Below are 14,434 nucleotides of genomic sequence, written 5' to 3' on the forward strand. Positions count from 1 at the left end.
CTCTATACAAATATCTCCCGTCCCAAACTTCTTCAAGCTCTTCTCTCCTCCATCAATCCTATCTGTCATCCACTTAAAGTCGTTATCCCGACATCTCCACTTATTTAAACACACACAAAGTCCTTTTTGACTCCCATCTATCATCATGACTGGACGTAAGTAGCTTCTCTTTTGATCACAAGTAATACGCGACTTGACTGCAGTCACTGACGCGTTTCTTCTCTACAGGCGGCAAAGGTGGCAAGGGTCTTGGAAAGGGTGGTGCCAAGCGTCACCGCAAGATTTTGCGTGACAACATCCAGGGTATCACCAAGCCCGCTATTCGTCGTCTCGCTCGTCGTGGTGGTGTCAAGCGTATCTCTGCCATGATCTACGAGGAGACCCGTGGTGTCCTCAAGACCTTCCTTGAGGGCGTCATCCGTGACGCTGTCACCTACACTGAGCACGCCAAGAGAAAGACTGTCACTTCCCTCGACGTCGTCTATGCTCTGAAGAGACAAGGACGTAAGCATCTCTGGTTATTGCCTTTCTTGACGTGTCTCTGACAATCTTCTCAGGCACTCTCTACGGTTTCGGTGGTTGAGCGCTCTCCTCTTGCTTTCCTTTTTTCAGCCATCCTGCGCGGTCGGCGCGTCGATTGTCCTTCCGCAGCAGTGACGCGACGGTTTGCTTTTTCGGGTTGGTTCACGGTATGACTGGGACGTTGTGGTGTTTTCTTTGATCTTTTTAAAGTGTCATGGGTCTCTGGGTTTGCTTTTATCATGCTTTATTTTACTACCCTTGCGCGTCCACTACTGGTCTGCTAGTGTGCGTGTTTGAATTTCTGTATCATAGCGGCCTCTATGCTTCTGGCTGTGCCCCAGGCTTGAAGAGATTGCAGCATCAGACGCAATCTAATATGAATACGATCAGTCGAAATATTCAATCTCTCTAGACTTGTAGCTCATGTGCCTGTAGCCCTCTTTTTCTTTGCGCCTTGACGCGTCTGATCCTGCTCCGGTCTTGTCGAATTCCTGCGAATACCTTGACTTCGCCATGGTCGTGATATGCTGTGTGTTAGATTATGTATTTTCAAGTGACTAAGCGTAACTGTGCGTGACATTTCTTCTGCCCTTTTTCTATAGTAGCCGGTTCATATCCGTCTATTGTGGGTATGTCTTCGCTTGTGGGTGTTGATGTTGTGCCTTTCTGCCTGATCTGGTGCGTCGGACGGTGTTCGATAATATGTCTGATCTTGGCTTCAGTAGATATTAAATTGGTGATTTTGAGAGTTTTATTCGTGTATTTGTCATCTAGTAATTCAACAGTGCTAATAACTATTGAATTTTTATCTTGTTATGTTGAAGTACACTGAGTTTATTTGAAATGTGGTGCACTGGTTATAGGGAACAATATATATAATCTCGACGAACATATGGAATAAGCGAAATCGAACAAAATTCCCAGACACAGACACTTTCCACATCTCGATTGACATGGAACACAAGCAAAGCATACAAGGCCTATAACAAAACGCTACAATTCGATATTATATCATACACGACGCTGGTAGAGCTGTAGGAGGGATATCTGCAGGATCGACCGCAAAAGACTACCCGACGAAGTTTTCACTACAAAAGTCGCGGTAATGACTATAAAAACCGGATAAGCTTATAGTAGAGCGTTAAGATAGTTCAGCTCAAATATAATATTTATCCCAAAAAGCTCTGCAGGCCGAGGATCATGAAAAATCAAAGACGGTATCTGGTTACCCTACAGACCGCGTTCATGGCGGAGTTGGACCCGGGTTCAACTTGGGGTTCAACTCTGGGGTTCACCTGACCGGCAAGGACACCACATCGTCTCATCTGCTCCGCAACGCAATGCATTTGCGATGACCTTTCGAGTCAACTACCTGCCAAGATAGGCCACATAAGAGTAGAAGGACAACCTTATATTATACACCACATATCACATATGATGGAATCTACACCCTTTACCGCACCCAGTTCATCAGCTGTATCAGCACACTGGAACTGCGGATTAAGATGTTCACCACTAGCTTCCACCCAACTGAACCCAGTGCATGGTCGAAGCTTTGAAGGCATAATGCACGCGACACAACTCCAGCTGAATTATCCATACTGAACTGACCCCAAATTGAAAACCACAGCTCTACTGACTACACGTAATGCATGCAATCCTCTGCCCTCCGCCCTCCGCCCTCCGCCCTCCGCGCTCCATGCTCCTGCCCCTGCTTCCACATGACATGGGATGCTGCTCAACCCCTGCAACTGACCATGGGATCTAGATACGACCCGAACGGACCTCCAGTCACAGAATATTAACACGGCTGACTATTGATATCGATTCACTAGCGATAATACCGAAGCACCAGAAACCAAGATAAAGGGTTCAACATCCAACGAGGGAAGGAGGCGCGCGGCAGCGGTATAAAGAGGAAAATAATACAACATATGACCCCGCGGTCATCGCCGGATATACGAACTGGTGACACTATCTGGTGTCGTTAGACTCGTAGCTCCGATGAGAGGACATTATAGCACGCGTGGACGGAAGCCCCCTCCAGTGGACTTGGACGCGCCCGTGAACGAAACCGAGACAAATACAGAGACAGATAGGACAACAAATCGGATCTGACAGCAGCTAAAAACACACACACCCTACAAAGCCCAGCTTCTGACTCACTGGCCACCCCATTAACCCCAAATGCGTCACAAATATACACAGGATAGCCGTATCAGCAGGGACCAAGGTCAAGCGGGGTGGTCGTCCTAAATGAGACAGGCAGTGTACTCCGTAGACTTCGTAAGTAGCACTGTAGCTACAGGACCAGGATGCATTGCTTGGTCGAGGCCATCAAGTGTTCCATATTTGACGCGTTATTATTGAGAGCAACTACACCGCTCCGACAAGCACCAGCAGAGCCTAAGGCCCAGATGCAGAGACAGTCACCTGCTGTAGCCCCCTTCTGCCTTAGGCCACGAAGCTCTTCCCAAGTTCGAAGCCGCAGTCGATCACGGCTACATCACTCCATACTCCATCCTCAGACATACCTGGATCCATCCGACAAGGTATGCGACCAGGAAAAGCTTATCTCTTTGATTCATGACTCCTCTGCGCGCATCGATCTCACACAGGATACGCCGAGTATTTCAGAACACAGAGCACGCAGGTCAACGACAATAGACTCATTCAGCTGCCAGTAAGCATTCCTCGTATTATCTCAATGACCGGAAATTTGCGGCTCAAGCTGCTAGGATACCCCACCTCTTGTAAAATGACACCTTGTTCAATGCACTCTCGCAAGGGAATACATGCACAACAAGCCTTCAGCCCTTCCCGCCAAGGAATGTGAAGGACGAGCGAACATTCCTTGATCAAGCACACCGGCCTTTCACACAAGCTTCTCCCAGCCTTCAACAGTTCAAGTTGACAATTGCACGGAGTTATTCTGACCGAATTGCAATGGAGAGAAGCGGTCCTTGGCACGGCCTTGGCACATTCCTGTTGCGCCAATCATTGACAGATCTTCCTCACACGAGCTGGTGTCACAGACTAGAGATCGCGCCACGGGCCAGTATGAGACGGGGCGTAAATGCACATGCGGGTTTGTGTACCTCCCTGGAGGGACGATGCGAGGGCTAAAATGTCCTGGTGTCGCTCAAGGGGCGGTTGACGAACCCTGACTCTTCAAAAGACGAGAGGGGCCGAACAGGCAATTGCAGCACTTGAGTACGCCACAAGATTGACATGAAGGATCATTTGAATTTGGACCGAATCTGATATTGTGTAAGCGACAAGCGGTCTCAGCATCTCTTTCAGGAGATTTCCAACCTGTAGTGCGACCGCACATTCCAGTTCAGGCCATCAGATTCGCCAGGCTTCTTGGAAAAACTGGCCCGTAAACACGGACGGGATTTTCATACCCTGCAGGTCAGTATGGTGGAGGGGAAACCAGATTGATGGGTTGCACAAGCTGGTGAGACTAATAATTGGCAGAAGATGGGTGCGAGTTCGTGCTACTCTTAAGCTCGGCTTTTACTATCCATCGAGGGCACATAGAGCCCTTGCTGCTCGGTTCGTCTTGATGCCGCAATATCGCTCATCACCACGACCATAGTTTCAAGAAGGCACACCAGCATGCCTGCGTTGCTTATAGCAATACTTCTGCTCGCTGTATCGCTAGCAAGAGGAGCATCCAATGCGACAGGAATTGATCCTGTCGACAATTACTGTTCAAGACTGTATCACCAGTCAACAGTGAAGAACGAGACTCTGTACGTCGACGGAGGACTCGAAGTCTTCGTGGCGAAAAGCAACAACGGAACCCCAGAAGGCGCTCGAGTAACCGGATATAGTAGGTTCTTTTGGTGCCCTTTCGAGCAGACTCACATCAGAGGCGCTGACCATGCCTAGACACTGACTTGATCGAGGTTGACCTGAAGTCTTCTTGGGACTGGAAACAGAATGTATCGATCCGGGCTGTCTCGAAAAAACCGAACCCCAGAACTGGCACAGATCCGCCTGTGGTGGTTCGTGGGGCACTGTATGCGGGAGCGCCATCGGACTCGAGCATTTACCAATATGGCGGAACTGTCTCATATGTGAACACGAGTTTTCCTGGTTTCCAAAAACCAACATCGTCACAGTATGCGCTTTGGTCGTACAACACCAGCCGTGGCTCTTGGGATCAATTTGACGTCACACTGGGCGCTGAGTATCGACCTGCAGGGGGAGCGTATGCCGAGGCTCCAGACCAGGAATTGGCATTTTATCTCAACGGATACATCAACAACGGGACATCGAATGACCTTGAGAACTCGGACGACCTTCTCCGCTACCTGGATGGATTGATCGTCATTGATACCCACACACAGATGGCGACAAACATATCCACGAGCTCACTAGCAAACTTTCCACGAGTCAAGGGTGGCATGGTCTACATCCCTGGCATAGGACCCAAAGGCATATTGGTCGCAGTGGGCGGTGTCACCAAGCCAGTGAGTGACGGTAGCGCGTCCGACGAGGGAACCTACGTATGTTCAGACGCAATGTTCGGTCTGTGATTCGACGCTGATCAGTTCTGTCAATAGGTGCCCTTCGACGAGATCGATATCTTCGACATATCGTCCGCTTTCGAGGGCGACGATAACGGCATCTGGTATGCACAGAAAGCGTCAGGGGACATACCGACCGGACGGACGGAYTTTTGCTTGGTCGCTGTCTCTGCAAAGGATAATTCCAGCCACAATGTATACATGTACGGAGGCAAGGGCGCAAACGAGTTATACGACGAGATCTACGTGCTATCTATCCCGTCCTTCACGTGGACGAAAATCTTCGAGGGAAAGTCGCCACGCTACGGGCACACCTGTCACCTGGTAGCCAACCGACAGATGTTGACAGTGGGAGGAGCATTGTCTGAGGACCTCTCTACGTGCGACTGGGAATACAGAGGCGTTGCCATCTACGACATGTCTACATTGACATGGGGCAGTGTATATGATGCGTTTGCTGCAGATTACGCAGTCCCTGCAAAAGTCTACGAAGTGGTTGGCGGGGGGTAAGTCTGCCACGCCAACGAAGCTTTGTAAAAACTGACCAATTCTCGATAGGCCCAACGGAAACGCAACCAGGAAGACACCCTTGGATGGGTTCAGTTCACCGGAGCTCGCCAGCTTCTTCTACCCGCCCGCGAACAACAGCAGCGCAAGTGCTCCGCAGCCAGCGCCAACCAAGCTCAGTAAAGGTGCCATCGCTGGCATTGCCGTCGGCTCAGTGGCAGGCGCCGCCATCCTCTCCGCAGCGCTACTCTACACACATCAGCGACAGCGAGCAGCAGCCGAAGCTCGGCGAGCCGCGGAGGCCGAAGAGGCAGAGAAGGACATATTCATGGAAACTGCCTGGAGGAGCAAGGACGGCGACGGTGACGAGCTTCCGAGCTCGATGAACAGACAGACCAGGGTGCCAGCACATGAGATAGATGGGAGTCATGTACGCGAGATACCGGGTAGTTGATGGCCTTAGTAGGTCTGCAACCTTACATGACACGCATACAAGCATCGAATTAACCGTATCGTCTAAACACTTAAGTGAATACCAACAATACATTACTGCAAACAATCCAACTCACCAGCCACACAAAGTGGAGAACAGTTCAGCTACCAGAGGTACGACAAAGTTAAGGGGTGGATCTCAGCGGATAGACTATGTACCATGGCGTCATGATCCACACTGCAGGGATTACATCGACCTCTGCCTTACATTGTAAGTACTCGTTCAGTTGGATTATCTCAATTATTACTTTCTAATGTCAGTTCATACAAGTGGAGTAGGGTGGTTACTTCTAAACAAACTCAAAATATAATCATTTGGATGATGAGCATTGGTCCCTTGGGCATGTATCTCGACTCGACGTCACCTTGGAGCATAACAGACAACCTCATACGCCATAATCTACTTATACTTCACATTCTATGTCTAACACGTAAGTTCGAAGGGAGCGAACAGGATCCCTGCCATCCCCGCAAGCCCAATCCACATTTCAGTTCGCAATCAGCATCCCCACTGCCATAGGCCCACACACACACACCACACATCCCAGTGGGTGCACCATCCACCTATAACAACCATGAGATAACCTGTACACAAGCCTGAAGAACTCTGTTACACCCTTGAAACTCCTATACATGACGATCATGACGGAATGGGCGAACCGGGACGTCCACAGAAGTACGTACTGATGTTGAAAGAGGGGTCCAATTGCTGGTAGTGCTAAGTTTGAAGTAAACGGACTATCTTCGAATCTCTGACAAGGGTGAGGAGTCCCGACTGAGTACGAGTACACAGAGCTATTGAGATTGCGATTGTCGCTGCTACGGACCCCGCAAGGGTTTCAGACTGCAATATCAATGAGACCTTAGTGCATCTAACAGTATTTACAATAGTCTCAATCTTAGGATCAATGCATAAAGAATATCGACAGTCTATCATTAGTCACTTCACTACTAGTGTACAGGTTCCCATAGTATACAATCCCATCTTCACCCTTTGTACACCAAGGCAATGTTCATCAAACGCGAAACAAAAACATGCAGACCTCATAAGCGTGACACTCATACATAAATGCGCATATAGTACACATGAAACGCGCAGAGATCATCGCGCATGCTGAAAGTAACAAGCCCGAATCATATCCATGCTGATCAAATCAAGCAACAATCTCAACTTGCGAGGAATGACCCAACCAAACAGAATGTCCACCATGCAAACCATTTTCACACCCAGAGAGTAAGAAGAAAAGACCACGCAATGCACTAAACTGTTGAATCCATGCTTGCTGAAACAAAACACTCAGAAAAAAAGGAAATAAAAAAAAGGAAAAAACCAAAAATGATAATCGTAAACCATTGGAGACGTAACCACAGAATCATCATTGTGTATGTTGCGTATTGTACGTCAATTAAGACGCGAGTTTCATGATGTCATTCTAGCACTTTCGGAGCGCCTCAGGCATCTTTATCCCGAAGCGGAAGTTATCACCGTCGATCGGCAACCATCGGTGGATCTGTCACCAATCAGGATAAGCCTCTGACATCATAGGCTTGAACACCGTCATCTTGAGTCACGGAGATGTCGATGCAGGAGCGGAAACGGGGGATCATCCTATTCGTCGCTCCGATGAAGCTCTGAAATGATTTGTGACAATCATCGGATAGAAACTTCGAGAGATGAAACAATTTGGGTGTGCATCAGCGTAGACGCGCCCAAAACGCTCCGCTAGCTTTTCATTCACGGCCCCTGCGCCGCTGCTTACCGGGCCAATCGACTTCAGGATGAACCACCCGCATGTGCCGGGTCAACGCATCATTGCGCGAGAAGGTCTTCTCCTCCGTGCACAGATGACATCGAACCTTCTGCTTACGGGCGTTGTGAATCGTGTCCTCGTGCCGCGTAAGATCATACGGTCGCGAGAAGACCGAATTGCAGGGTTTCCCAGTAGAAGGGTTGATCCGCTCACATTTGTGGGGGCCAGCCTGGGAGTTCCGTGCCGAGTGATCGCGGCTAACAAGATGACCGCCAGGGGTAGTTTGGCGGTGAGCCTCTCGCTTGTGCTTCTGGAGCTTAGCCGGCGTCTCAAAGCGTTGAGTGCAGCCATGGTAGGTGCAGGTGTAGGTGCCACCATCTGTAGATGTATTGTCTGGCCGAGTAATCTCTTGTTTAAGAGGGAGGATGTTCATGTTGGATTGAGGCGAAGTCATATCATTTTGAATGACCTCGCTTCCTGTAGACTCAAGGTGCGGAAGAGAGGCGGGAAACTCGGGTGTATGATGAAGCAAACTGTTCTGCTGCTGCTGGTGCTGCGGCTGGCGGTGGTTCTGCTGTTGCTGGACAAAGGGATACTGTTGAGAGAGAGAGTTGGTCTGCGTATTGAACTGACCAGGAAACGAATCCATCGATGGAAAGTTTTGTGCCTGTCGTAACGAAGAGCTGCTCTCACGTCGTAAGCCCAATGCATCACTGAGATTGAAATCAGGCTGACTCGAAGGGAACAATGGTGGCATGCTAGCATCTTCAGTCTCATTGAAGTCAAGGACCGCATCCTTGGGAGACATGGTCTTGGGCTCTGTCTGAGATTGGCCCAGATTTATGGCACCTTGAGGCATAGGCACGCTGGTGGCCAGTTGAGCAACGTTGCTGAACTCAGCCGCCATTGGAGAGTTTTGTCGGAAGGGCGAACGCTCACGGTTCAGATTGACTGCGGGAGACTGAGACCGTGCAGATAGGTGACCCTGATTGGCAGCTTGCAGACGATCTGCGAAGACGCTGCGGTAATGCTGGTTGCCGGAGGGTTGCTTTGGGACCTGTGGTGCTGGCATGATGGCAGGATTGTATAGCTCATCTTGGTAAATGTCGGAGATTGTGCGATTGAGCTTGGGAATGCCGATGGTCATATTGTTACCACTGTGGTTACCGTAGTCTGAAAGCGCATCGGCATGTAAGTATTCATCCATCCACCGGTCTACATCGGGATATCGGTTCTCACCATTAGCCATCGCCTTCGATGCATCATCGATCTCGTCAAAGCTTGTCTGTGGTGTCACCGGCGAGTTGTGACTCACGGTCGAAACGGAGGGAGCCAGTGAGTAGTCACTTGATTGGTTTTGTGATTGTTGCTGCTGGCTGTTTTGCTGCTGCTGCTCCATCACAGCCCGTCTCATAGCCGCTTCTGCCTCGGCCTGACTAGCATCATGTGCTGATGGATTGTAGTTCTGGAAAGGTGTGGCGAGGAAAGAGTTCTGCACAGGAGTCTGGACAGGTGTAGGCAGAGGCTTTGACAGGCTACCGTTGTTGGACCGTTGCACGCTTCCTCCTGGGGCAGATTTGATGGAAGCAGGAGAGGTCTGTAGCTGCGAGTCTTGATACGAGGACCGGGAGAGACCGTTCGAAATGCGAGCAGGACTCAGGAGCTGTAGGTTGCCTTCCCAACCGTGGTTGTTTGCGACAGTATGTTGCGCCAACATGGGGTTGCTGTTATGGTGGTTGCTGTAGAGATATTGCTGTTGGTATTGTGGCAGGTATGGGTTGGAAATTGGTGGCGAGGTCGAATGCTGAATATGAATCGAAGGGTTGTACGATGAAGCAGGTGTCATCGAAGGAGCCTCGAAGGAACTGCCGTCTGCGACAGCAGGCGAGTATTGCGCGACTGCCGTTGCGGGAAGGTGGGAAAAGGTAGAGGCGGGAGAGGAGGAAGGTGACGAGGGAGCGGAAGAGGGCGGAGAGACAAAGTCGAAGCTAGGTTGATACTGAAAGGGTGACTGCAGTCGAGGCTGTTCTTGGTAGAAACACTGTAGTGAAGGGTCTTGCTGAGAGAAGTCTGGGATGAACTGATCGTCTTGTATGCAAACGGGGTCCTGGTGGTGGACAAAAGGTGCAGATGTTGGTTCAGTGATGAGACCCTTACGTACAGAAGGGTACATAAGCATAATGGTCTCTTGGAAAATTTGGGACGATAGACTTGGATGATGGGACACCGAGTGGAGGGAATTTGCGAAGAGGATTCGCCACCGGGGGCAGGAGAGTTTAAATAATAGGTTGGCACCAACGGCCCCAAGAAGTCCCGACGGGCTGAAATCCGATTAACTCGTTCGTGGTGCGACCGAGAGGACGGTTCGAGCGGAAGTTAAGTTGAGCACGAGACGTGGTACTGAGTTGACGAAGCAGAGATGATATCGAAGAGTCTGGAAGCGGCGGGCAGACCAGAGTCTCAACTGGAGGGTTCAAGATGTGAGGACTGGAAGTTTGAGCGAGCTACTGATTAGTGATGTGAATAAAGTTTGAACTGAAGGTTATTATGATGTGATGACAATTGCTTGTGTGTGTATGGTGAAAAAAGACAATGTATGAAGCGTAGTATAGTAAAGATAGGGATCACTTACTAGGAAGAGGAGGAGGAGGAGGTTAGGAGATGGGAACCCCAGATAGGAGTTAATAAACGATTGATAACAAGGGATATGATGTGAGAATGACTCGAGAGGTAGAAGATCAGATTCCTAATGTACAAGGTATCTGGAGGTCGAAGCAGGATCATTGTATGGACAGGAGGGGACAAGGGACTCATTTATGATCATGATAATGATGCAATAATCCCCAAAAGGCTAGCGTCGTTGCACAGTTCAGAGCGAACTAGCTAACTTAGCGTCAGAGTCAGTCAGTTCTGTCATGTTTTACGGGCCTGCCCGAAGGAGTTATGACAACGGTCAATCCTTGACTCAGGATTACAAATAATACCTCGGGAAAAATACCATAATTACCAATACGTACTGCCTGGAAGGTTTGATTGATCGATCTGACTTTTGTCTGGGGGTTTTTAGCGCCCATCCATCTGGCCCCACCTCCCACCAAGCCATTAGTCGGAAACTCGAAAATGATGAACCCACCATTATGGAGTCGGGTATCTACCAAGCCACAATTCTTGCAGCTAAAGATGGATGCGTTGTCCTCGACCAGGTACCACCGAGTACGGACTACAGAGCGCAGACGGGTCAGTTAGCACTGGCATTTTACCATCTATCCCCTTGCAGTGACCGAGCCACACTCCTGTCCGCAGTAGGTTTGGAGTGCAGTTATGCCTGAAGGCCCAATTAGTCGGACAAACCCGAGATATGTGCCGATTTAACAAGTATCTAGTTCTTGATGTTTCTTTGTTCTTCTTTCTCATTGAAAAACAGATTATGCAAAAATGAAAATAAATCTTATCAATTTGTCATTATTTTATGACTCTCATACCGAGGCCTCACCGGGGGGACCACAACTATTCTGAGTATCAATGACTCAGATGGTCGCTAGGCTATGCCAGCGCTCTATGACTCCCATGTGCACCATTTGGTCGGTACAAGTACTCTGTAATATTATTGAATGATATCTAAGCTATTAGTAAAACCCTACATCCTAAACAACCAAACTAGTACAGTTGGATGAGGCCGACGATCCTGCCATTTCTGAGCCTAAGGCTACCAATGACAAGCTGCAGTGGCTACGCCGTGCATTCCTGTCCACGCAGGTGGTGAAGATCCCGAGCTCGTGTGGTTCAGGACCCTGACAATATGCACAAACGGTAGGACCGTGTAAAACCACTAATCAGGACCATTTAGCTGACATGTCCTTAGAAAGGGTGGGGGGGGGGGGGGGGGGGTAAGATTTCTCAAGTAAGGCTTGCTTGGTTTGTTCATAGCTCCGCGGCTTGATAAGCCAACCAAGCATAAGCCACGTTTGCGCCACAGATATGTGGCTAGTGCCCAAAAGGCATGAATGCACACTACTCATGATTATTAATGTTGCCGTGTACGGACTTCGCCGACATTCGACCGAGAGATTCATCTGGCAAGTACTAACACAATCTATTGCATTCCATGTTCGATTGCAGCATTTGTCACCACATGATCAAAATCAATAAAACGATATCCCTGCTTGCTGAACTGTGCAAGTGTGCAGAACAAGCGCTCGAGAAGCGGAGAAGACTCGGAGATACCTACTCAACAGCTCCCCACCATCCCCACTCTCGGCATCCCCTACTGGATGGCCGACTTTCTGGGGACTCTGTCAGTCGAGGTACACATAACTACTCGGCCGGCCAAGTTCGCAACACATGAGCATTTCAAATGCATTCATCAGTTTGTAGAAAGATTATTTTTCAAGCTAATGCTTTGTAGCTTGTGAGGCTCAGTACTGGAATATGTCAGCTGATTGTTTCTCTCCCATGGTACTACGGACTATTGAGCACTAGTTACGTTGCGTGGGAGGTCATCTGACCTAAATCATGATCTTGTTCAATATCACCACCTATCTAGAGTCATACCATAAACAAGAGAGTCTAACCATATGCTTTCTGTTGGTTCTTTGTTATTCATTTAATTTGCAAAGCCGAATAATTTCCTGTATTATCACATGCAAATTCTCGGTCGCTTCTAATATCTGTACCTGTTGGCGAATACTGGCAGATCAGGATGCGAGCAAGTTACCTAACTACGGAATAGGGTAGCGGCCTGTAGCAACACAGTGCGTACTCTAGCCCATTTGCTATAAAAAAGACCAACTGTCCAGTATACAATGGTAGCCAACCGTAATCCTCGAGTGACAGACACAAGACACATGGCTCCCCACTCATCGCTTGAATGACAGCTGAAGCCAGTGGCAACTTCAACTGAAGCACATAAAATCAGAATCTGGCTGCCTGTGTCTCACTTTACTCGACATGCATGTTCATGACCAACGGATTCGCGTACGCGGCTCAACTTCCCTTCAACCGGGGACTGGCCGCGCATGACTGGCACGAGTGCTGTTGTTGACTCGTCAGATAACCCAGCCTAGATAGTGGACACTCTTGCCCTCATGCCCTGGTAAAGGTCGAGATCGAATCTAGCTCTGACCAGTGTCTCGGATCTTGTTACAGCTGCAGTCTTGCACTTGCACCTGGATCGTTGACTCGTTCGGCGTTCGGCCGGACTGGACCCGGCGGGTCTTGTTCTTACATGGTGGATATTTGCGATGTCTAGGCTTCTCCGATTATGAACCAGCGATTGGTGGTTGGCAAGTCAAGAGTCTCAGCTGGATATCTCTTTCTGACTTATCTGCATGATTTTCTCTCTAGCTGGGAGGTGAAATCCGGGGTACATGTGATTTGCCTGACTCGTTTCAACATTTCCCTGACAGTCTAGAGTGGATCTAGTATACATTCAACTACAGTACTTCCCACTCAGCTGACGATTCCGTGATATTACCGAGAACATGATTATTATTCATCGATCTATCCGAGCTGAAGTAAAAGATTTTTTTATCTGGTGGTGCCAACTAACAAGGATTAGATCGATTTACCCGATAGTCAGCACCTTAAACCACATGGAATTTTCCCTCGAACCTCAGGCAGGTCAGCAATGTGCATATGCAGCGAAGGAAAAAGTTTTTCCCCCCTCCCTCTGTTGCTGCAGGTTTCTTTTGCAAATGGGAGTGATTGCGGACATGATTCGCTGACATGGATGTATCCGAGCACAGCCACATCCGTCGGTGGTGAGGGATCTTCGTTTTTGGTGGGGCTGTTGGGACCCGTCAGCAAGGGAGCTGCTGCTGGTGGTGGTAAGAAATAGCGGTAATACGAATATGGTAATAAAACCGAAGGAGACCGGTGTATTGCGCATGACAATACAGCCTAGCACACTGCAACACAGGGCTACATCGCTCCCTCCATTCCTCTCTTGGGCCGGAAAATCCTAGCCGGAGGATTCGACTTCGGTTCCCCCGTAGCGTCGAAGGATTTTTTCCATCGGCCTTCTAGAAGCCCCGTCTAAATTTGGGCATGCATGAGTAGCGTCAATGCGTCCATTCCTGTTGGACTCACACCTTTTTGAAAAACTTTTTCTTGCAGTTTAACTTGCGACTTGCACGAGTTGGATTTGGACTAGAGATGCCAAGGTGAAAAATTTTCTGGCATGGCTGCTCGTCTAGATGGACGTTAGTGATAAGGTGGTTGCACTTGTGCATGGTCTGTATACAGGACTGCATTGGCCTGGATGACAGAGTCCGGAGTATACCTCGGTGATATCGGCCGGTGAAAATTCTTCATGCAATGATTAGGAATAGGATAGGACATATTATTAATAATGGTTGTCCGATACAATTTTGACAAATATTCGATAGGTTGAGCTTCCCATGTCTCCGATAGCCGAAGGTTCCCTGAGCCGTGTCAATATCACCGTACTCCATATCGGTAGTAGACCATTAATACTACTATCACTATCTATGAAGATAACGATAAGTAACTAACCAACTAACCAAAACTAACCAAACTACAAGTATACAGGCTCAGTTGGGCCCTCGGCCCGGTAGATCCTTCAGGCCTGTCGGTAACACGGCACCGTGGTTCGCGCTCCGAAGA

General features: G+C 49.0%; 3 protein-coding genes across 3 annotated transcripts; 2 read left to right on the forward strand and 1 right to left on the reverse strand.

Annotated features, from left to right (window-relative positions):
- Positions 1 to 145: 145 nt before the first annotated feature.
- On the forward strand, positions 146 to 583 carry Aud_008189 (histone H4; the record flags this gene model as incomplete). Its single annotated transcript, XM_043293066.1, has 3 exons — positions 146 to 155; positions 229 to 504; positions 558 to 583. The coding sequence occupies 3 exons, from the start codon at positions 146 to 148 to the stop codon at positions 581 to 583; spliced, it is 312 nt and encodes a 103-aa protein (XP_043149001.1).
- A 3,560-nt stretch (positions 584 to 4,143) lies between these two features.
- On the forward strand, positions 4,144 to 6,021 carry Aud_008190 (putative cell wall anchored protein; the record flags this gene model as incomplete). The annotated part of the gene is made up of 4 exons (XM_043293067.1): positions 4,144 to 4,360; positions 4,420 to 5,039; positions 5,097 to 5,566; positions 5,619 to 6,021. 4 exons carry the CDS (start codon positions 4,144 to 4,146, stop codon positions 6,019 to 6,021), a joined length of 1,710 nt encoding a protein of 569 aa, XP_043149002.1.
- Positions 6,022 to 7,790: 1,769 nt separating this feature from the next.
- Positions 7,791 to 9,989, reverse strand: Aud_008191 (stress-regulated transcription factor RPN4; the record flags this gene model as incomplete). Its single annotated transcript, XM_043293068.1, has 1 exon — positions 7,791 to 9,989. The coding sequence occupies one exon, from the start codon at positions 9,987 to 9,989 to the stop codon at positions 7,791 to 7,793; it is 2,199 nt and encodes a 732-aa protein (XP_043149003.1).
- Between the last annotated feature and the right edge of the window lie 4,445 nt (positions 9,990 to 14,434).

This window comes from Aspergillus udagawae, assembly GCF_001078395.1.
Source record: "Aspergillus udagawae IFM 46973 DNA, scaffold_6, whole genome shotgun sequence".
Taxonomy (NCBI): Eukaryota; Fungi; Ascomycota; class Eurotiomycetes; order Eurotiales; family Aspergillaceae; genus Aspergillus; species Aspergillus udagawae.